Below are 23,847 nucleotides of genomic sequence, written 5' to 3' on the forward strand. Positions count from 1 at the left end.
AAAAAAAAAAAAAAAAAAAAAAAAAAGAAAAGAAAAGAAACACTTGGTACAGTGCCTGGTATATAGTTATGTGTTTGATATTTTGGGAAGCACTAAAGGAAATTATAATGAGAAGAAAATCCTAAAACTGGAAATGGTTATTAATAGAAAACAAAGAAAAACATTAGAAAAGAAAGTTCAGCTCTTCCCAGGGAGCCCCTCATGGGCACTCTCTTGCTTTTCTATCTTCCTTCTCAGAGGACAGGTTTACTTTATCAATTCTCCTCTCTGGGAAAACCCACCTGTTTTCCACAGGCTTCTTTTGTTCCTAGGATCCCTTCTGAGTAGTCCATGGGATGCAACCAACCTCCAGGCTCCAGCTGCAATTCACCGTGGTGTTGCATCAAAAACCCAGTATCCTCAAGGATTTCTGTGCTAGGGTCAGATGAAGACTTGTTCTCTCATTCTCACTACATTTGCACAGTCTTCTGTGCTGCTGGGGGAATTCTTACACATCTCTGTCTCTCTCTCTTGCACACACACACATGAGTCTTATCAAGACAAACAACAATTGTAAAGCAATAATAGGTAGGAAACAATTTTTCTGAAGGTGCCATCATTTCCAAAGCTCCTCCCAACCGAAAGTGAGACAGCCCTTCAGGTTACAATGCAGAGAATTTTCAAGTCTCTCTTTTTGTCATCCTCTTGTGCAAGATGATTCTCAGGGGCCATTGCTGGCATAAGAACAGACCTTCCTAATCAGGGTCCTCTCTCTGTGCTCTCCAGCATTAGTTGCACAAAGACCACAGAGAAGACCTTTCTTGTAATTATGTTTTTCTTTATTTAGGACAGGAAAATATTTAAGGCACATTTCTCTCTCCCTCCTACCTCTAGCAGAAAAATGATCTGTTCTCCCACCCAAAGGGGGAGAGAGATGATAAGTGAGTTATATCTCTGTTGCATATGATGTTGTCTTTAAATCTCACACCTCCTTATCAGATGTCATTTATTTACTCAACTATGTTACTGACCACCTCTATGAAACAAGCACTATTGTAGGAACTGGAAATCCAGGAAAGAACAGAATAGCTTGTAAGCAGCCTATGTGGGAGGAGACTGAGAAAAAACCAAATGAATGAGTAACTTGTATAGTTTGTATAGTTTTTATGATAGAATAGTGCTATGGGAAAAATTAAGCAAAGAAGGAGAAAGTACTAGCTGAGGTGGGGATGGCAGTGGTTGATTTGTCATTTTAAGTAGAGCAGGCAGAGTAGGCATCATTGAGAAGGAGACCTTTGAGGGGGGTTCTGAGGGAGCTAAAGGAAGGAGTCAAGTGCCCATCTGGAGGAAGAGCATTCCAGGAAGGGGAACAGTCGTGCAGAGTCTCTGAGTCTATTTCACATGTTCAGGAAACATCAAAGAGACCAATGTGGTTACAGCGGAATGAAGACAGGAAAGAAGAGTAGGACATTCAGTCAGGGGTGAGCACAGATTTTACCGGCATGTGCAAGCAGTTGTAAAAAGTTTAGTTTTTATGCTACAAGGGTGAGAAGCCATCGGGACGTTTTGAGCAAAGAAGTGACATGATCTGACTTTTGAGCTGAGACTGACAAGGGACTTGGACAGGGCAGGGAGACCAGTGAAAAAACTATTGCAATGATCCAAGTCAGAGGTGGGAACAGTGAAGGGGTGAGGAATAATTGTTTACTGGATGCATTTTGAAGGTGGAGGGGACTTCGTTTGATGATGGATTTGGTGTGGGAAAGAGTGGTCAAGGTTGACCTCAAGGTTTTTACCTCAACAATGGGAAGGACGCATTTGCTAAGATTCGTGCTTGTAGAAAGTTTTGGGGGTAAGATCAGGGCTTTATGTCGGGATGTATTAAGTGATTGCCTAGATATTAATGATAAGGAAACCAATGTTTAGGATAGTTTAGTTAGTGCTGTGAGAGAGGTAAGGATAGAATGTTAAGGGATTTAGAATAGAGTCTACCCATTGAATTTGAAGTGGGAGAAAGTATTAAGAAAGGGTCTCTAGAGAAGATGACATTTGAGTTAGATTTTTGAAAATGAATAGGAATTCCTTAGGTAGGGGAAGAAAGAAAGGGAGTCTTTTCTGACAAGGACACAGGTTGAACAAACTTTTTAAGTCAGAGAAAGTATGCCTCTGATGGCAGAGTTGCTATTCATGGACTTTGTATTAATGTTAAGCAATTTTCTCCAAAGACAGCCCAGCTTAGCACCTCAATGGGCCCAAACTTAAATTTTTTATAGGTCAACAAAAGATTTTAAAATAACCTTTTTTCTGGTTTCTTGAACCTGAATTAATATCACTGTGCCTCACTTTAAAAAAATATTTATTGATTTAAGCCTGACCTGTGGTGGCGCAGTGGATAAAGCCTCGACCTGGAACGCTGAGGTCACTGTTTCAAAACCCTGGGCTTGCCTGGTCAAGGCACATATGGGAGTTGATGCTTCCTGCTGCTCCTCCCTTTCTATCTCTCTCTCTCCTCTCTAAAATGAATAAATAAATAAATTTATTGATTTGAGAGAGAGAAAAAGAGAGGGAAATATTGAATTGTTGCTCTACTTATTATGTATTCATTGGTTGATTCTTGTATGTGCCCTGACCAGGGATCAAACCAGCAACCTTGGCATAGTAGGGCAATATTCTAACCAATGAGATATCCAGCCAGAGTGTGCCTCACTTTCTTTACCTTTTAGGATGACTTGGTATATCTTGTCACTGGGTTCTGACCAGAGGAGCAAGTCCCTGGAAGCCTTGGCCACTCAGAAACATCTTGAGAGCTGGATGTTTCTCAATGTGGTTGTCATGATCAAACTAAAGGATCTCCCAGGAATCAGGGTAAATTGAAAAGGTGTGTTCCTAACAATGGAGTAGATTGGCATGTAGACATAGTGGGGAAGGATACCAGATAAATTTTGGCCAAGGTCAAATTTGAAGCAATATGGGCTATTGGAAGGAAGGAGACCAGTATCCTTCCTTGGCCTGAGTATGGCAGTAACTTACTGGTTACAATGAGCAGGTACTTTTGCATTTCTGGACTTCAGTTACATTATCTGTAGAGTGGAATGATACTAGGTCAAAGGAATATTGTCATTTCTATGATATGAGACCTTTTGCTTCCCATTCTTCTTTTGGAAACACCCAGGTCTCAGGATGTTCCTGAATAGCCAGGGCTTCCATGAACTGACACTTCTGGTCAGAAGAGCTGATGACCTAATGATAAGACAGATTCAGAATTAGGTCAGCACAAAAGGTCAAAGAAGGTGAAGCTGGGTGACATAAGTTCAAGAGATCATAACCAATGGGAATGTGAAAGTCTTTTGTTTTCCTGCAAGAAAACACAAGTTTGGACACAAATGTAGTGCTCCAACAGACTCTCTTTTAGGGAAATGCCCTAAATGACATTGAGAGAAGAATGGGGTGATGTCTACAAAGACACTTTGAAATTTAATAGTATCTTGTAATGGATTGCTATTATATTCTTGTTCTTCCTAAGACCCATGCTTGATGCTCTCCTCCTTTCTCTTTTCTCCTTCTCTCTCCTTGTTTCTCATTTTTGTCATTTCTCTCATTCTTTCTCTTGGTCTCCTCCCCTACCATCCCCCCAACCTCTATCATTTTCTCCACCTCTTTGTCTTTTTAAGAATACCAATTCAAGAAACACTACACAGGCTTTGGCCAGTAGACTCAGTGGTAGAGCATCAGCATGGCGTATGGAAGTGCTGGTTTGATTCCCAGCCAAGGCGCACAGAAGAAGCACCTATTTGCTTCTCTATCCCTCCCCCCTCTCCTTTCTCTCCATCTCTCTCTTCCCCTCCTGCAGCCAAGGCTCCATTTGAGCAACATTGGCCCAGCCACTGAGGATGGCTCCATGGCCTTGCCTCAGGCACTAGAAAGGCTCCAGTTGCAATGGAGAAACCCTCCAGATGGGGAGAGCATTGCCCCCTAGTGGGCATGCTAGGTGCATCCCAGTCAGGCGCACATGGGAGTCTGTCTGCCTCCCTGCTTCTCATTTTAGAAAAATACAAAAAAAAAAGAGAGAAAGAATCACTACACATATCTGTTTATAATCTGTGTTTTAAGTAAAAATGGTAAAAAAGGTCCTAACAAACTTCATTTGTCCATGAAATATGTATTGAGAACCTACCATTTGCAATGTCTTGTGAAGGCAGAAGAGCAGCAATCCTGAAAGAAGCACCAATTTTGTGAGAAAGGCACACATATGTTTATTGTCTCTTCTTCCTGAGTTGCTGTTCCCTTCCCGACCCTCACACTGAGTTCCAGGGTAGCTTAGGAAAGTACCCATGACTGACATGTTGAAATGAAGTCTTCAAATTTGTACGAGCTGATCCTGTATTCTCTAATACAAAAACTGCCCATGAATTTCCTCTTCCTTTTCGGTAGCAAATGGCTTCTGTCCTCCATGGGAGCAGCTCTCAGCCCAAGTCATCCTGATTGCAAACCATCATGGTCAATACAGTGTGTCCGTAAAGTCATGGAGCACTTTTTTTTTTTTTGTATTTTTCTGAAGCTGGAAATGGGGAGAGACAGTCAGACAGACTCCTGCATGCGCCCGACCGGGATCCACCCGGCACGCCCACCAGGGGCTACGCTCTGCCCACCGGGGGCGATGCTTTGCCCCTCCAGGGTGACCAGAGCCACTCTAGCACCTGGGGCAGAGGCCAAGGAGCCATCCCCAGCGCCCGGGCCATCTTTGCTCCAATGGAGCCTCACTGCGGGAGGGGAAGAAAGAGACAGAGAGGAAGGAGAGGGGGAGAGGTGGAGAAGCAGATGGGTGCTCCTCCTGTGTGCCCTGGCCGGGAATAGAACCCGGGACTTCTGCACACCAGGCCGACGCTCTACCACTGAGCCAACCGGCCATGGCCGTCATGGTGCACTTTTGACCGGTCACAGGAAAGCAACAAAAGACGATAGAAATGTTGAAATCTGCACCAAATAAAAGGAAAACCCTCCCAGTTTTTGTAGGATGATGTGGCAGCATGTGCGCATGTGCAAATGATGATGTAACACGGTGTATACAGCGGAGCAGCCCATGGCCATGCCAGTCGAGATGTGGACGGTACAGAGGAAACTTCAGTGTGTTCTGTAGCACGCTAAATTCGAATCCGTGACTAAAGTGCAACGTGAATATTGGCGGGTTTATAATAAAGCACCACCACATAGGAATAGCATTACTCAGTGGGATAAGCAGTTGAAGGAAACTGGCAGTTTGGTGGAGAAACCCCGTTCTGGTAGGCCATCAGTCAGTGATGAGTCTGTAGAGGCTATACAGGATAGCTACCTAAGGAGCCCTAAAAAATCTGTGCGAGAGCCCACATCAAACTGCACTGAATAGGTATAAAACTGGGAGAGTTTTCCTTTTATTTGGTGCAGATTTCACATTTCTATCGTCTTTTGTTGCTTTCCTGTGACCGGTCAAAAGTGCACCATGACTTTACGGACACACTGTAGTTTGTCTATAGAATTAGAGCTTCAGCAAAAACAATAAAGGTGCACAGATCTTTAGTGCCACTGAGGATAAGTAGATAATGTTTCTGTGTTGTTTGATTGGTTGTTTAATTAAAGAAAGGAAGCTCTTCAGGTTCAGTTTCTCCTTGCTTCCCCCTGAGCCAGCCCCTTACCACTTTAAGACCTTCATTAGTGTTACTTCTTCCTCCAGCGTCATGGGACCAGAGTCGCACGGGACAGGACTGCTATGTCCTCATGGCCAGCTCCCAGGCAGAGATGGAGGAGTGGGTTAAATTCCTTAGGAGAGTTGCTGGCACACCCTCTGGAGGTAAGGACCCTGATGTGTTTCTGGGCAGGTGTATGTAACATCTTAGGGGTGGGGAGGAAGTGGCTCCAGACATGATCTTTCCTTGAACGGTGCTCAAAGAAGACCAGAGGACAACTCTGAAGCCATGCTCATGGTCAAGGCTTTAGCTTTTCTCTCCAGGTGACCTCAGCTGGAATCAGTGAACCCAGGATCTGGGGTAAGGAGGCATTTCTGTGGCCCGTGACCTCCCCAGTAGGGGCAACAAGAAAAGAAGTGACTTGGATGGGACAGCTAAACTCAAAAGTGCCTGCCTCAGTCATCCTGAACAGTAGCAGTCTATTACAAAAAAAAAAAAGAGTAACATGGTCTCACTACCAATTCCCCAGTTCCCAAACAATATTTTTTATTGTGCTAATTCAACTGAGATGAGGTTTTGATTTACTAAAGCTCTATAATATGCTATTCAGCCTGCATAAGCTTAGCTACTACCTTTCTTATTGCCCTGGATTGTGAAAATGTTGACATTTTCTGTTTTCCCCAGTCCAGTGCTTTAGGCTATCTGCATTCAAGGGTATTGGATGTTGCCTTATCATGCACCTCTATTGAGTCAAAATATTGCCTGTGTGCTGTAACCAGTATCTGTGTCCCACATGGTCCTTGGCTCAGCCTTGCCACAGGGAACTGCTGCACTCTGTCATATCTACATGGGGATTTCTTCTTTCCCCCTCCCCAAGGCCACTGCCCTGAGAAGCAAGTCAAGCAGAAGTCCTCTAGGCAGGGGAAAGTTCAGGGGAGGAGAAAGAAGAGTACAGAACTATTTATTCATTCAAGAAATGGGGTTTGGCTCTGATGTGGCATTTCAGATGTTCTTTAAGCCCCTAATTGAACCCACATATGGATCTCAGGATGAAAAGGCATTTGAAGACAGCTGAGTCCAGTCTTAGTTCCCAGGAAGAGTCAGACATTTGTTCTTCCTGTTTGTAAATCAGGAAGCTTTGGTCTTGAAGAAGTAAATGGTGTATTTGTCCATGGAACCCAGCTGTGAAGGAGCAGGGAGCAGGGCTCCTGCCTCTGTAGGTGGCTGTCTTGCACCATAGCAGGTGCCACTTGTAAAGTGCCCCTTGGGTCTGCTAGATAGGCAGGGCATGCACCCTCAACCATTGGGAAGTCTCTGAGAATATTGCTGCTGCCTCATTTTAGCCATTTGTGAAAGCTTTCTATGGCTTTTTCCACCCAGAACCTGCCCACTGCTCAAGACCTTTACTACTACCGTCCTTGTTGAGGTGCCCTCCTGTCTTGTCTGAATTACAGTGTTTTCAACAGAGCAGCCAGAGTGAACCTGTTAAACCTGTCTGTCATATCAAGGTTCTTCTTCACTCAACACTGTCCAATCGCTCCTTTCTATCTCAGAGGAAATGTCAGAAGCCCTCTAATGCCCCACAGCACGCAGTCTGCCCCCCCATTACCTTTGCCCTTGGTTTCCAGAGCCCCCTCTTATGCTCATTTCACTCCAAACTCACCAGCCTCCTTTCTTCTCCAAACACCTTAGAAATGTTTCTGACTCAGGGTCTTTGCACTTGCTGTTTCCTGTGCCTGGAATTCTCTTTTCCCTGGTAGCTGTATGGTTGAGACTCTTGCTTTCTTCAGTTTTTTGCTCTGACATCACCTCAGTGAGCCCGCCCTTGGTCACCTCATTTGGCTTTGAACCCCTTCCCTGCCCAACTCCCAGCCCTCCCGATACCCCTTCCTGCTTTGTTTTCCTCTTGGCGTTTACCTTCTTCTGACAGGCTAACAATTCTACTCATTTGCTTTGTGCACAGTTGGTCTCCTCTCACTAGAATGAGTGTCAACTTGGCAAGAATTTTTTCCTCTGTTTTGGGCAGTGCTGTATCCCAGAATCTAAAAGTGCCTGACACAGTAGGTACTCAATAAGTATTTATTAAATAAATGTGCAAAGAAATGGTCCCCTCTTCCCATAGCAACACTATGTTCTACTCTCCTGTTCTCTCCACTTTGTTAGATGACTACCATCTTACTTACAAAATTATTCGGTAAGTGGGTGGCTCCTTCTAGAATGATCTTCCTCCAAGCACATTAATAGTGAGCTTTAGCTAAGTTCTTTAAGATTCATAGACCCCTTAAAATACTCTATAAAATCTTTGGATGTTCTTCCCAGAAAAACATTCAGACAAACCAGTTTTGAATTCAACTGCAATATGTGTTCAGACTCCTGTTGTCCATCTATATGCCCCAAGTAATGAATCACAACTTTAAGTTATAGAAGTCACTTGAGTGACCGTTCTGCAGAACTAAGGCCTCTTCCTGCCCAATCCCCTTCCTGTCTCCCTTCTCCTCTGATGGGAGAGACAGCTCACATGGATTCCACAGCACATCGCTGCTTCCCCTTGGCTCCTCCTGCCTTGTGGCTGGCCCTGAGCGTTCCTCTCACCTTATCTGATTCAGGAACCATTACCAATGTGGGTGCGTCTGTGTTTCCTACACGTCTGAGCTACCAGCTGGGTGTCCTACAATTTAACTCAGTTCTGACACTATCTACCCCAATATATCATCAGATTTCACAGGTTAAGGGTTCAGGTATACAAGACTGATCTCAAATACAACACACTTCAGATGCCAATCACAAGTCCAGATGATTACTTGTGCTTCTGGATGACTGATTATAGATCAGAGGTTTCCAATGACCTTCTTGGATTTGATTAGGTTGCTAAAGCAGCTCATAGAACTCTGGGTACCAGTTTACTTACTAGATGACAGTTATTACAAAATGACATAACTCAGAAATAGCAAGGTAGAAGAGATGCATAGGGCAAGGTATGGGAAAAGGGGCGTGGAGCTTCCATGCTCTCTTCAGGAGTTCCTCTCCTCACACCTCCCTGTGTTCACCACCGCCAGAAGTTCTCTGAATCCTGTCCTGTTGGGTTTTTATGGAGGCCTCATAACAAAGGTATGATTGATTAAGTCATTGGCCATTGGCAATTGATTCAACCTCCAGGCCCTCTCTCTTTCCTCGAGTTCTGAGTTTGGAGGGTGGAACTGAAAGTTCTAACCCTCTAATCACATGGTTGGTTCCACCAGCAACTAGCCCCCTACCGTTAGGTACTTTCCAAATGACAAAAGATACCTTTGTAACTCTCATACAGGAAATTCCACTAGTTTCAGGAGCTCAGTGCCAGGAAAGAGTCAAAGCCCAAGTATATATGTCTTACTCTCAACCACAATATCACGCGTAGAGACAGCACCTTCCCCAGAAGCTCTGGGTGTAGTTCTAGGCTCTGCCAGTTTCAGTAGGAGAAAGGAAAAAGAGGGGATCACATCTCCACTTCTAGCGACTTGTTCCCAGGTGCAGAGCTACCTGTTCTCTCCGAAATGTTTTCTCCTTTTAGTAAGAGGGCTCTGCCTTCCCTAGATCCCCACACTGAAGCCTGGTTTCTGTCCTGTCCCCAGAGAGCGGGCAGTTCACACTGCACATTGTTACTCAGTGGGAACATGCTCTGCACTCTTCCTCAGGAGGCTGACCATCTGAGGTTGTACTCAGGCCCTCACTCGGGGCATAAACACTGCAACTGTACACAGCTCTGCTTGGCCTGACCAGATCATAGACCCTGGGGTAGGTCCCAGGTGTTAGGCCCCCTTGTGTGCTTACCAACACTGGCCATAGAGCACTTAAGAACTGGATTGTTAAATGCCTAGATTTCCTTGCTTCCTCTCATTTTTTAAGTTTTCTGTGTTCTTCAGAGCATGATTTCACAGTCTGTAGAACAGTTTAGCTTGCGGGAGTGTGCTGCTCTGTGACTCATTGTTATTCCATGTGTTCTGGTTCTTTCTCTCTAGCTAAACTGAACATTAAGAAGGAACATTTTTTCTTATTTTCACTAATTCTCTCATTCCCCTCCCCACAGATCCTAACATCAGACAGATACAAATTTATTCATTTAGTCAACAAATGTTTCATGAGCATGTCATAAGCCAAGCACTAGCACCAATGGTACAACAGTGAGCGAGGGAGACAGACAGACAGAGAGAAATACAGAGAGTAAAGAAGAGAGAGAAGAAAGAAAAGACAAAGTCCTTTCTCTCAAGGAGCTCACAGTATAGTAGAAGACACAGAAATTAATTCTAGAAAACTATAAAATTACAACTCTAAAAAGTATCACAAAGGAAAAATTTGTGAGAACATGTGGGGGAAAATTGTGTTTGACAGGAAATTCAGGGAAGCCCTGAATTAGCAATGATTAAGCTTAAATCTGAAGAGCCAATAGAGGCTAACTAAGCAGAAAAAGAGGAAGAGAAAGTGTCTCAGTCAGAGAAATAGCATGTGCAAAGGTCCTGTGACAGAAATAACAGGCTCTGGAGTGAAAGGAAGGTGATAACCATGGAGACAGTCTTGTTAAAGTTGTTCTTCATTCAAAGGTGGCTTGGAAGAGGGTGGTGATGTTGTAGATGAAGAGAAATAAATAGGTTTGTGCAATACAGGTATTTCAGAGGTAATATTGCCAGGACATGAGAGGGAATTCAACACGAAGGAGAATGTGTTATTTAAGATGAGTCCTCTCTTCCTGGCCTGTGAGTGAATGGAGAGATGAATACTTGGTTTGGCAGCATCACACTGCCCAGGGCCTTTCTTGGCAATCCTCCCTATTCCTACCTATCAGGGTTCCCCACCCCCACCCCCACCTCCATCTCCCACTCCAGTGATGCCAAGAATCCATTTCAGGTCTCCTGGGCCTGTCTGGTAGGGTTGCTGCACTATTTGCTAAGTCATCTCAACAGGAGGGGGAGAATCATCTCAGTTTATCCAGCAACCCACCTCCAAGACGGTTCTCTCTGAAGGCTTGCCTGAGCCACCTGCAATTGCGAAAGCGTTTCTAGGGAAGGGTGGTCTGGCTTCATCACGCTAAGTGAAATCCTGTGTTCCTGCCAGAGGCTTTGATATATGGGGCAATGCTGCTAAGGGCTTGCGTGAGGAATTTTTTTTAACCCACCTCCATGGTATCTCTGGAGTGGCAGTTGACAATTAGCTGCTAAGTAAAAGGAGGCACTTATTTTTATTGTGGGCCCTGACGGCTTTATGTTCCCTCTTTCAAAGCCAAGAGTCATGTGTGTAAAGGTGAGTGGGGAGGGGAAGTGGTGTGGGAAGGAGGAAGGGAGCGCCTGGGGCAGGTGCCTGCAGATCCCAGCGCTTCTGGGCTGGAGTCAGAACCCGAGCAGTATTTACAAGCATGTGCTGGTCTGAAAGCGAGAGAGGGTGGTTCTTCCAGCCCGGGGAGGAGGAAAGGCTCGAGGCCGACCCAGCAGAGGCTGTGATTCCGTGCCCTTGCCTGCCCCATACTCCCAGGATGCCGCAGTGGGAAACGGGCTGTGGCTTTCCCTCCCTGGCCCTGCTCTTTGGCTGGAATTTCAGGAAGAAAGCCTGCAAGCTCCGTAAGAAAGGTATTGTTTCCCTATTCTGTGATTCAGTTCTTCCACTAAAAGACACTTGCCCAGTTCTGTTTAGTCCCTCTCTTGCCAGGGGTGGGGAAGCTCCCGGAGCCGTGGGAAGCAGGTCCCGGGCTTGGTCTGGCCGACAGGGCGGTGCAGAGAGGTAGAGGCAGGAGCGGGAGAGGGGCGGGGCTGGCTCCTCTGGTGACCTGAGGTGCGAAGGGGCACTTGTCCCGAACCCAGGGGTGTTTGGGTAATGATAAGGAAGAGACCAGGTTAGAAAGGAAGCTAATCCTTCCATTTTCATCTCCCAAACCAACCCTATGTTCCCGGGTTCTTTTAACAAAACTGGGGAGGAGTCTTCAGAAGCGAAGGCTGGAGGATGGCCTGGGAGCAGAGACTGGGCAGCTCTCCACCACTGTCTCCTAACGCTTGAGACTTGATGATGTCTGAAATTTCTCCCAGGCAATTTTATTCCACTGACTTTAAACGGAAGGAATTAAATCACTGACTTTAGAATCATAGGGCCAATGCAACCTTGGACACATCTGAGTCTCAGTTTCTCATCTGTAAAATGGAACAGTAGTATCTACTTCCTATGGTTCTTATGAGGACTGAGTGAGAATGCATGTGAAAACACGTATGAGTATTTTGACATAGAACTAGCTTAATTAAATTTGTTAATAATTATTATGACATTATAGCCAGCTAATCAATTAAAATTTGTATCTTTTGAGACAGACATGCCTCTGTTCATGTTGTCTGGCCAGCCATGAGGAACAACCTCACGTGAACGAGTGGCTGGCAGTGGGGAGAAAGATCAGTGAGCAGGTGCGACCTAGGAAGATGTGGCACAGAAGGAGAAGCCTGGGTTTTGTCCCTGGTGTCCTGGGGGTAGAGAATGGTCTTCTTCTTTTTCTTTTGAGAGAGGCAGGAAGAGAGAGAGACAGGAACATCGAGCTGCTCCTGTATGTGCCCTGACAGGGGACTGAACCAGCAACCTCTGAGCTCCAGGATGACGCTTCAGAGCTGTCCAGGCAGGGCTTAACTTTTATGGAATTTCTATGGAGATAGAGAGGAAGGGAGAGAGAGGAGGGAGAAGAGAAGCATTTGTTGTTCCACTCAATCGTGCATTCTTTGGTTGCTTCCTGTGTGTGTCCTGACCAAAGATTGAACCTGCAACCTCATTGTTTTAGGATGAAGCTTTTAACAGACCGAGCTAGCCGGCCAGGACTGAAAACGGTCTTTGAGTGTCTCCCACCCAATCTTCTGTCTTCCTCTTTCACTAGATTCTTTTTCAGGTTCGTTGGGTCATCTCAGTTCATCTGTGTCCCTGATCTAGGCTATTTCATGTTCATCCAGGATCAGAGGGTGGCAACCAGGACCTAGAAGTCAGAGGCAGGTCGGACTCAGGATTGGGTCTCTGTAGTTCCAGGATGTTTTGTACTCCAAACTCCGCATATGCAATCTGAGATGAAGAGTGACGAAGCCCAACCTAGACAAACAAAAAAGGGTATAAGAAGGGACCCTCTTTTTTATGTAAGAAGGGACCCCGTTGGGCCCAATGTCTCTAGAGCTTGTAGTGGTTATGTCTTGTTGGAGAGAATAGCTTTGGCTGAGTTGCAGGCTAGAGATGTAAAGTTTGGTATGGGTGGTATTAAAGCTGCAAGACTATGATGTGTATGTGTAGTAAGTAAAGAAAAGCTGGGACACTCTGACATTTAGAGGACAAGGAGAAAAGAAGGCGTTACCAGAGGAGGCTGAAAAGGAGCAGCCAATGAGATAAATGGAGAACTGAGAGAATGGTGGGCCACAAGCCGTGTGAAAATGTGTCTCAGGAAGGAGGGTGATTTGCTGTGTCACATGTAGCTGATAGAGTAATTAACATGAAGACAAAGAATGTGACCCTAGGATCTGAATATGTGGACGAGGCCATTGATCCTGACAAGTGTAAGTATGAAGAAATGCTAATCAGTGTGTGCTTGGGAGAGACAAGGCTGAGGACAGGGGCGATTGGAGATGACAGGTAGTAGCAGCTTGGTGCGGACTGGTCCATCACATGCCGGCTCTGTGCCAAGAGACAAAAGTAGATGATGAGCCAGACAGTCTGTCGGCCTTGAGGAGCCCACAGTCCAGTGGAAGAGAGAGATGTTTAAATAAATCATTGTAAGTGATTGAATAGTGGTACATACAGGGAGCCCTAGGAGCACAGAGGGGAGTGATCAAGTCCCTCTGAGGAGGAGACATCTGAGCTCAGGCTGCAGGAAGATCAGGTTTCTAGGTGGGGAGAAGGAGGAAGGACCTTCACTCCAGAGTTTCCAAGAGCAAAGACTGTTTTTCATTCTTCCTAGTATAATCTCCAGCTCCCAAAGAGGCTGGCCCACAGCAGATGCTCAGTCTCTATTTGCTGAATGATTTGTGAATTTCAGTGAAAGGAATCTGCAAGAAGAGTTGCATAAGAAACCGTTAGAGTACTTTTGAAAGTAGCAGCAAAGATAAAGAAGAGAGACAATTCAAAGTGTATTTTAGAATGTACTGATCTATCTGGAGGGGTAGAGGGGTATTGCAGATAATTCGAACACTCACACTTTTGCTAATTGGGTTAGTTGTGAGCCAGTACCTTATATTAATAGCTTTGCATCCTCAGTGCCTAGGAAAGTGTCTGGTGCTTGATTGCTGGATCAACTGAATGCTATGACTGTGAGGAAAGCTACAGGAGAAGGGGTGATTTGTGAATGTTGGGGGCAGGATGAGAGTGAGATTGGAGAAGACACTGGGAGAACTGCCTTTAGATGTTGGACTTATGGAATAAAGGAGAGAGAGAGAGAGAGAGAACGGCAATAAATCATGTGGATAGAGATTTAGTGATAGAGAGAAATCGGGACCAGATATGTGGATTTTGAGTTACCAGTTGTAGGTGATATTCAAATGTATGGAATTGTATGACCTTTCCCAGGAGAATGACTAGAGCGGGAGAACATCTGAGCTGGAATGGCAGGAAATAACACAGCAGATAGGGGAAGGGGCATAGTAAAGGAGACCGTAAAGGAGCCTACAGGGATGTAGGAATAAAATGAGAGTGGATGGGTTTGTAGTCTCATGGAGAGAAAGTTTTGAGGAGGAAGAAGAATCAACACCATTAGAATCTTCAATGAAGACCAGACTAAACATAGGTCAGATTTGATTTGCCCATTAGGAGGACACTAGAAATTTTATTGAGCAATTTGGGTGGAACGATGCAGTCTGATTAAACCAGATGGGGGTGGGTTGAAAGATTGAGGAGTGAATGCTAAGGGAAGAAGTCAAGGCTGTGAGAGTGAATGATTCTTTCAAGAAGTAGATACATTTTTAGTTAAGTATATTGGCAAACAGAAGAAAGGAGAGTATCGGTTGTTTGAGACCTAGGGTGGGAGATTTGTCTTTAATAAAACAGCAAATACTTAGACTCATGTAGACTCTTTAAATTGAAGGAGAAAATTTTAAGATAAAAAAGAGGAGTGAAATCCTGGAAGAGGTGAAAAGGGAAGGAACCTATAGTTCAAGAAAACATCATCTTAGATGAAAGCACAGGGTCCTTTCCTTCCTCTGGGAGAGATAGGCAGACTGACGGAAGGATGGGAGGCAGCAGCTGGAAACGAGGGAGATCACTCATGATATCTTCATTTTGGGGAGATAAGGGAAAGGGGAGACAAGGTCACCTGCTGAGACAGAGAGGAGAGGGAATGGCGGTGAGCTCAGGGGGAATGGTGAAGTTTTGGAACCAAGATCCTACTGAGATTGGAACACAAATTTCCATGATCTGTTAGGCAATGTTCCCTCGTGGCTCTCAGTGGCTGAGGAAGGCGTGGAGATGGTAGCGGAGATGGGCAAAGCGGAGATGATGGAGAGAAGAGGGGATCTGGGAAATGATGATGGTACTGGGGAGTGACACTGAAGTGACTGACAGGGAAGTATGGGAGGGAGAGAGAAGGAACACAGGACAAGGCTGGTAGATTCGGGGAGGAGGAACGTCAGAGGACCCTCAGTGCAGAGGGGAATAAGAGGGAGCTTGATTCCAGACCAGCTGCAGAATGGAGCTTCTGCCTGGGGACCTCAGAAATGCAGCTCACATTTGACAGTCCTGACTTCTCTGCCATACATTATCTTACTGTGTTTGGGAGATCTTTTGTTATGGGCCCAGTGGGCCCCTTGAGTTCAAGTCTCAGCTGCACTGAAACACATCCGCCTCTCCCTTTGAAGTGCTCCTCCATAGACCCCTCACAGGGAATTTTACAGATGTCTTGTGGTCTATATTTTAAGTCAGATTATTTCAATTGTTTCCTTCCACTGTGGTGAAAATATCTCTCCAGCTCCTTTCACAGACAAATAGGAATCTAATTCTATACTGTATTGACATTTTCTAATTGTTTTTCATTATTTTGCATGGGGTCCTTTCGTTTTCATAATGTAGTGGTAACTGAGCACAGTGCTCCCTCGTCTGGATAGCCCATTCCCTGTGGCAGGGTACTTGACAAACGTTAGCGTGAAGCTGGATAGATCTACTGAGCAGATCTCAACTAGTGTTTAAACTAAATAAATGCCAAAATTATCATCAATCATAGAAAGCATTTTCTTGAAGGTGAAATAATTCATTAAGTAATTTGGCAGAATTTTTTGACTCTCTACCTTGTGCCAAGTCCTATGCTAAGCTAAAGACTGGAGATAAAAGAGACCATCCTCATATTTCTAGCACCAGGAAGCCCACAGTCTTACAGAGGATTCTGGGACATACAAATAACTATGGCACAGTGTGGAAGGGATTGAGATATTTGAGAAGGATACAGGTACCCAGAGTAGGACAGAATCTCTCAGGCTGGGGTCAGGAAAGGCTTAGCACAGGTGACAATATTTGAATCAGGCCAAGGAAGACGAACAGAAGCCCAGTAGGCAGGAAGGGGAGAGATGAACAGGCTGGGCAGTGAGAAGAGATCACCCAACAGCATGAAGACTCAGGAGCTCTAGGGGCTTTGGGAACACTGGGGTGAGGTGCCTTGGGGGGCATGTCAGGAAGTCAGGCCAGAAAGGTAGTTGGGGGCCAGGCTGAATGGCAACCTAACGCCCTGGGTTTCAAACTTTAGGTACAAAAAATATTTAACCGATCTCACTGAAACCAATAAAACAGACCACAGCCCAGCAGGTCTGGTGGGGACTGGGGAGAATGGAGACCCCCTGTTCAGCTGCACCTAGATCCCATGCCCTGTCTCTCAAGCATGCGATATGGTGAGGGAAGGGCTTCAGAAGAACCCCAGGACTTTGAGGGGTAATCTGAAAAACACTGCTGTGGCAATTTGTGAAGAAGTAGATGCATATTAAAAACGGGGGTGGGGGGAAGGGGTGTGCTCTCCCTGCCAGGAGCACGCCTGCGTCTTTCCTTCCCCTCTCTAATTCCCCTACAAGTGTCCATCTCCTGAACTCTAAGGTCCCCAGGAGTCTTGCAACCAGCGAGCAATGGGCAGCGGCATCTCGTCCCAGGCAAAGCCCCTGAACCTGTCTCCAAGGCCCCCTTCTCTCTGACTTCCCAGAGTGTGCTCACTTCTTTCTCATAAGGTTTCTAAGGAGCCAAACCAGCCCTACTGAGTCTCTCTCCTGTTGCTTCTTCTAGTCTAGGCCCTTCCTTGTTTCACTCTCTCCAGCTTTAGTAAACACATTCCCCAAACTAAAAAAAAATACAGGGGGAATGTGCTCAGGTTGACAGTGGTTTAGACAGGTAAGAAGCAGGAGAGCTCTGAACGTGTTAGAAGAAATGCGGTCACAGGTGAGAGAGGAGGTCCCTTCGCCTGGCCTAGGGCAGTGGGCGGGGTTGGAAAGGGCATGGGAGATTCAAGAGCTTATTCCAGCTCTTCACAGGTGGAATCCACATTAATTAGGGACTGGGTTTAGAGGACTTAGCAGAGAGAGAATCATGGGGAAAAGCAAAGGGCTTTGGGAACTGATGTCCATGGGTTGAAGTGGTCGGTGCCATAGAGACCTAATTATAACAGAGGGACACTCAGACAGGGCAAGGGGGAAGCCATGACCTGTCTTCTGAACCTCCAGAATGCAGAGGGCTTGGGCCCTGGTGGGAAAATAGTTAGTAGCCAATGACTAGCCTCATTTATAAGCTAATCTTGTTACACTGCTGGGGCGGGGGAGTCCAGAGCCAAGTGCTGACAGGGGAGGGTAGAGCTGTCCACACATGCTTTGCTGGAGGCACTGTCATTTGGAACAAGATTTTTGGAAAGCAATTTGCATACCATCGAGTGATAAAAATGTTCAAACCACATGATCTAGTAATTCTACATGTGGGACTTTGCCCTAAGGAAATAGTTCAAAAGAATAAAAAAACCTATGTTCATCCATCCAAATGTGAAATAATTAATTAAACAATTAATTAGAAGTAACACATTGCAGTATGTATGTTCCAGGAACTCAGCTAGGCGAATGAATTTGCTCTCCATGTGCTAATGTTAATAATGATAAAACGTAGTAAACAACCTAAATTATTGAAAACGCCAGAATGGTTGAATGTACTTTGAGCCATCTATGCACAGACCGTTATGCTTTAATGCTGTGTGACACAGCAGAGTGTTCAAACGGCCCGCTTGCCGCTGTGCACACCCCCTTGCACGGACCGCCCGGGCTCGAATTCTGACCGCACCGTGCCCTGGCACCTGCCCTTGGCAATCGCCCATGCCTCTAAGGCTCAGTGTCTTTAACAGTAAGGTGAGTATAACAATAACACCACATCATGGGATTGCTCTCAAGAGTAAACGAGAAAAGATGATCAAGGTGCCGAGCACAATTCTCAGCACATGAGCACTCAGTAAAGGTGACTCTCTTTTTAAAATATGTAAAAATGTGTGTCAGTAGGAAAAGACGGACAGAGACTGCCCCAATTTCCAGCCCCAAATTTAGAGCCTTGGGAAACATTGTGGTTGATTCATTTCCTCTATTTTGTTTGGTATCATTTCCCTAAAACCTTTAAGGTCATAGGAACACAGAAAATCAAGAAATAAGCAAAGCACTCAGACCTGTCAGCAGAAGTCAGTGATGAGCGGGTCCTGTTTTTCTCTTCCCAGCGGTGTTTGGCCAGCGTTTGAATGAGACCGTGGCCTATGAGCAGAAGTTTGGCCCACACCTGGTGCCCATCCTCGTGGAGAAGTGTGCTGAGTTTATCCGCGAACACGGCCTGAATGAAGAGGGCATCTTCCGACTGCCTGGACAGGACAACCTGGTGAAGCAGCTCAGAGATGCTTTTGACGCAGGGGAGAGGCCCTCCTTTGACAGGTGCACTGTCTTCCCCTTACCTGCCCCTCTCCCTTACTAAGAGGACCTCCCTCTTCCAGCTGAGCTGTGGAACTCACGCAGACACTTCCTAGAGCTCTGGCTCACAGCACAAGGAGCCTTTTGTTTCTCTCATAATTTAGAATTTGGGAGCCTGGAGCACAATTAGGAGAATGTGGTGATTGATTACCTGAGAGACGAAGTGAACTAGGATAGAGTCGGGAGATGTTCAGAATATAGGAGGATGGGAAGTGCGGGGTGGGGGAGAAAGCAGGGTCCTAGCTCCAGGCCCAGCCCTTGGAGCAGGTGAAGACCGTGGAGCTGAGTTGGCCACACAGCAGACTTGGGTGGTGGAGAATACACCATGTCTAGACGCAAGGGCCCCGATGGTCTTCCTCAGCTTTCCTAGAGTGGTCAGAGCCATGTGTCAATTTGGGGGAGCACAGCACTAGCCAACTCTAAACCTAGTCCTGAGCCATTCCGGAGGGAGTACATACTGACAGGTTGGCAGCCTGCTGTTTTCCGAGTCTCCTCCGTGGAGGACGCCCAGCCCGGTTTGGGGTAGATCAGCTGTAGGGATGATTCTCACCACCATCCCCGTCCGGCCCCACCTCCTCCAGCCTCCCAGCCGAGGCTTTCTTGTCTGCCATGCTCAGCTAGTACAGCCACAGCCCTGACGCTGCATGTGCTCTGCCTATTGTGTAATATTTGTCTTGGTTGCCTGTGTGCACTTGTCCTGCTGGCAAGAAAAAACCATTGTTCTTTCCAAATCAGCAGCCCGTACACCAAGATTTAGCAAGAAGGGCCTGTACACTATCTAGCTTCCAAAGGTTGAAATTCCTTTCTTTCAAGTTCATTTCGGACTGAGGAGCAGGGCTGACCCTGGGTAAAGGGCGGACAGCTGGGTGCCATGCTGTGTAGACAGTCTCACTGCTCACCTCTCGCTCTTACATTGACCACTCTCCCTCTGAAGCATCTCCAAGGCCCATCTGTTCCCACTCTCATAGTGATTGTCTTAGTTTGGACCATCATAGGTCTGTCTTTGCTGCCCTTGGCATGTAGTAGGTTACTTTAGCAAGGGTGCTGTATTTTCACAGGAAGGCAATGGGTGGAGTTGTTGCTACAACTATAGCAGATTATGGGTATGAAATTTAAGGACCTTGGCAGCACCATAGACTGCTTCTCATTATCAGCCTCCTGTTCAATTAAGCTTGACACTTTTATATTCAGTTTTCTTTTTATGTTTTTAACTAGCTTTGAGTTGATCAAAAGATATAAGTGGGTTGTTGCAAAAGCAATGTGAAGTCAGCCAAGGGGAATGGAGGTGATTTCAGGGGTTTGCCAAATACCTGCCCTGGGCTGGGGCTTAATGCATCTATAAAATCTGCGTGGGTGGTCGAGTCAAAGTCTTTGATGCAAGACATATTTGGGGCTGGAAGGAAGAATATTGTCGTGCATCTCCACCGCCAGAACTGAGGGGCTCACACATCCAGGGATGGGAAGGTTCTTCAGGCTCTTCCCAGGACTGACTCCTGGGTCCACATGACTCTTGCAGGTACTCATCTAGACCCTCTCCCTTGGTCATATGTGCAGTCTCACCACAAGTTCCCCAAAATTGCTTCACTAGAATGAAGAAGAACAAAGGTGCTCTAATTTGGTAGATGCTAGTACAGGTGTGTCTGGCTCTCACTAAAGGTATAAATCTGATTTTTAAAATCTGTCCAATCTCTACTAGGCTGGATAGAGCCCAGCCACAAAGCTGATACAATTTCCATAGCTATTACTTCTATGAGAAACACACAGAGATGTGCGGCATTATAAGATCAGTGCTTTAGGAAAGGGTGGACAGAGCCATCTGAGGGGCCTTGGCTAATCTCTGGTGAACCAGAGGTTAAACGCAGAAGCTACCTGGCTCCTGACTTGCTCTTAGCCCTTGATTTAGAAAATTATTTAAGGATGTTCCGTCAGGTTGCAGGAACAGCAAACGCAGGAAATACCATGCTGGAAAGGTAGACGATAACAATGATATCTAAGTCAGCCCTGCCCCAGCGGGGCACAGGTATTAAATAAAAAATGTACAGAAATAACCATCTGATTTTCATTGAGTTAAGTGCTAAAAATAAAAAATAGATGGTACTATGAGAATTTAGAATGGGGCTTTTGACATGGTCTGGTGGGTTTAGGAAGGTTCCCAAGAAAGTGGCATTTAAGCTGAGACACAATAAAGAAGCATGAGGAGTTAGCCAGGCGAAATAGTTATCATCCCCTGGTCAAATGAATCGGGCAGCTTTCTGTGGATTTGTCTTTTGAGATGATTTATATAGCTCACTGTGTTGTTTGACTATTCCTTTGAAGTATCTATACTGTCATCTATGCTGTTTTCGCGTTTCAAATTCCTGTTTTCTAAACTTGTCACGGGTGTGTTTTGAGTGCTGGGGGCTGTGCCAGGGGGGACAGTGCATGGAGGATGAAACCCCGGAGGCAGGAGGCTAGAGAGGAGGTTGAGCAGAACCCTGGCAAAGAAACATCGTCTTTCTGAAAGTGTGAAGTGGAAGGAAGGGAGCGGCACAGAGGGATTCATGTGACATTTGGATAATAAAATTGAGGGAATTTGGGAGATCAATTGGATGTATGGTGAGGGAGAGACCCCAACCAAATTGAAGACCCTGGATGCTGATTAGGATGCTGATGGTCTGAGATGTAGGGACATTAGGAGAATGCTACTCCTGCAAGGTGTCAACTGGTTGTCTTTTTGCCACTTTCTTGGGAACTTATTGTGTATTTTGACAAGAGGGCTTTGCCCAGGATATTTTTGGTGGTGGCTCAGCAAGGGCGTCTTCCCCAAGAATCCTCACCCCTTGGTTTCCTGAGGGCAGCCATGGAGCAGAGCCCTGTGCCGGCGGAGGCGTGGACTTCACAGGCTCTGACGGGGAGTCTTTCAGAAGACCGCTCCTACCGCTGGTGTCAAAAATCATTTAAAAAATATTTACACAAAATGCCAAGACAGCGCTTTCTAGTCTAGTCCTGGTGTTCTTGTTTCTGCTGCCTCCCTTCTTCTCCTCCTAACTGTCCCATCTCTCATCCAGGAGGTATTTCCACCCAGCAGGTTTGGTTCTATATTCCCAACTGCTGAGACACTCATTATCTGAACCTCTTATCACAGCTTTCAAAATCCTACCAGGACTGTCTTTTAAGAACACCACTTTTTCTTGATATAAAATAAATCAATATTTCTTTACTAATGACCTTCAAGTATATGGTCAATTCAGACTCATTTTCCCTGTGGAATAAATGCACAGCTCCGTAAACCAGGGGTCAGCAGACCGTTTTTAAAGGGCCACCTGTGAAATATTTATGTTATATGGGCTCGACCATCTCTGCTGCAGCTACTTCATCTCTGTTCTTTTCCCAATGCAGCCGAAACTACACAAAAACAAGCGTAGCTGTGTTCCTGTAGCGTTCATTCATGGATGCTGAAATTCAAATTTCATATGCTTTTCATATGCCGTGAATAACTTCTTCTGAGTTATTTCCCCAATCATTTAAAAATGTAAAACCCATTCTTAGCCAGCTGGCTGTACAAATACAGGAACTGGGCCAGATTTGGCTCCTGGGTCATGGTGTGTCCACCCTTACTGTAAACCAGAGAAGCTGAAGAGCCTGGGTCTCTGTCTACTAATCAAGTGATCAGATGAACGATGTCTCAGTTCTTGCAGCAGGGTCTCCTGCCCACACCCTCTATGCTGATATGCATGCCGCATGTCCCATGCTGCTGTAACTCCTTGTCACTCTACAGATCTTGTCTGAAGAGTCTGCTGTGGCTCCTCAACTCTACATTAAACGTCTTTCCACATTTCCATACGATCCCATGTCCTGGACTCCCTTGTCGTGGTACTAACCACACAGTATTGTAATGACTAGGTCACCAGCTCTGGGGTTGGCTCAATGAGACCAGGGGTCCTGTATGTCCTTTGGGTTCACTGCTGACATATCTTGCACCTGGAGGTTTCTTTCGATGTTTGTGAATTGAATTAATGATTGCATAAGTATCTGAATGAATCCCAGAACTATTTTAAGGCTCTGAAGGATCAAATAGATCAGTGGACCATGGATATAAAGCAGTTATCACATGAAAAGTGAGATGCTAAATACAGAATAAATTGTGAGGTGCTAAGTGACTTGGAGGAAGAAGAAAGCAATGAAGATTAAACTGTTGAAGGTTTAATGAGAAAGCAGACCTTGAACTTTCCTTTGAGGCAGTTGGGTAGAACAGATAAAGGAAAAAGTGTTGGGAGTTATTATTTCATAAAAGCAATTGGTTGAATGTACCTTTATTAGACTCTGCTCCTCCGAAAAGCTCCCCTTTGAAACCTGGGATTCTATTTAGTGGATCACCAGGGGGGAGGCGTGGAGACTTCTGGAGTTTTGCTTTCAAAGGGCGTTGCTCATTTTCTTCCAGAGATACAGATGTGCACACGGTGGCCTCCCTGTTAAAGCTCTACCTCCGAGACCTTCCAGAGCCGGTGGTTCCCTGGAGCCAGTATGATGGGTTCCTGCTCTGTGGGCAGCTCATGAATGCAGATGAGGCCAAGGTTGGTATCTCATTGGCGTTAGGTGTCTTGCTTGGAAAGAAGGTGGTGGTTATTGAGCACACTACAACAGCAGTTCTGGGGATTCATACCTTTTGTTGAGATACTTGGTCCAACTGGAACTTCCTTGGCAACAAGAGGCAAACAAAGCCGATCTGAGTGACTGCCTTCATGGGATGTAATAACCCAATAAAGAATTGGACCATAATCAAACACCCACAAGTCACTTTAAAATTAGTAAAAGAAGGAGGATGCACCTGCAAAGAGTTTAAAGCAACATGGCCTTGTTGAGACTCCCTGGGACACAAGGTCAGGCTGACTAGCTGGGAAAGCAGGTGAGAGGTCAGAATGTACGAGCTTTGTGATGACCACGACTGTCAAACAAGGTCCTACGAAAAACGCATGTGCCAGAGAGAAGGAGGACAGGGAGCTTTTCTTTGTTCTTTCAGCCTCAGCTGCCTGTATGTACTATAGTTCCCTGTGGTAGCTCCTCTTCTTGTAGTTTTGTGTGTATTTTTCAATAACTTTTTGTTTTAAAATAACTATAAATTCACAAAAGTTGCAAAAAAAGAGATAGTATGGAGAGGCTTATCTTTTTGTTTGTTTGTTATCATGCTCCCTTCCCGGTGCTACCCTGAGGCCAGGATTGTTCAACAACTCATTCTCAGAATAATTGTTTGCTTAATAAATGCTTGAGATGCAACACTCCAGTAACACCCAAGCGCTACTTCTACA

General features: G+C 45.6%; 1 protein-coding gene across 3 annotated transcripts in view; it reads left to right on the forward strand.

Moving 5' to 3' along the window:
- Window positions 1-23,847, forward strand: part of ARHGAP25 (Rho GTPase activating protein 25) — an 86,790-nt gene that overhangs the window by 51,146 nt on the left and 11,797 nt on the right. For all 3 annotated transcript variants that reach the window (XM_066267296.1, XM_066267297.1, XM_066267295.1), the window contains 3 exons: window positions 5,687-5,803; window positions 18,319-18,526; window positions 22,983-23,115. In XM_066267296.1, the coding sequence (XP_066123393.1) occupies window positions 5,687-5,803; window positions 18,319-18,526; window positions 22,983-23,115 (458 nt within the window). The remainder of the gene's footprint in view (window positions 1-5,686; window positions 5,804-18,318; window positions 18,527-22,982; window positions 23,116-23,847) is intronic.

This window comes from Saccopteryx bilineata, chromosome 3 (assembly GCF_036850765.1).
Source record: "Saccopteryx bilineata isolate mSacBil1 chromosome 3, mSacBil1_pri_phased_curated, whole genome shotgun sequence".
Lineage (NCBI taxonomy): Eukaryota > Metazoa > Chordata > Mammalia > Chiroptera > Emballonuridae > Saccopteryx > Saccopteryx bilineata.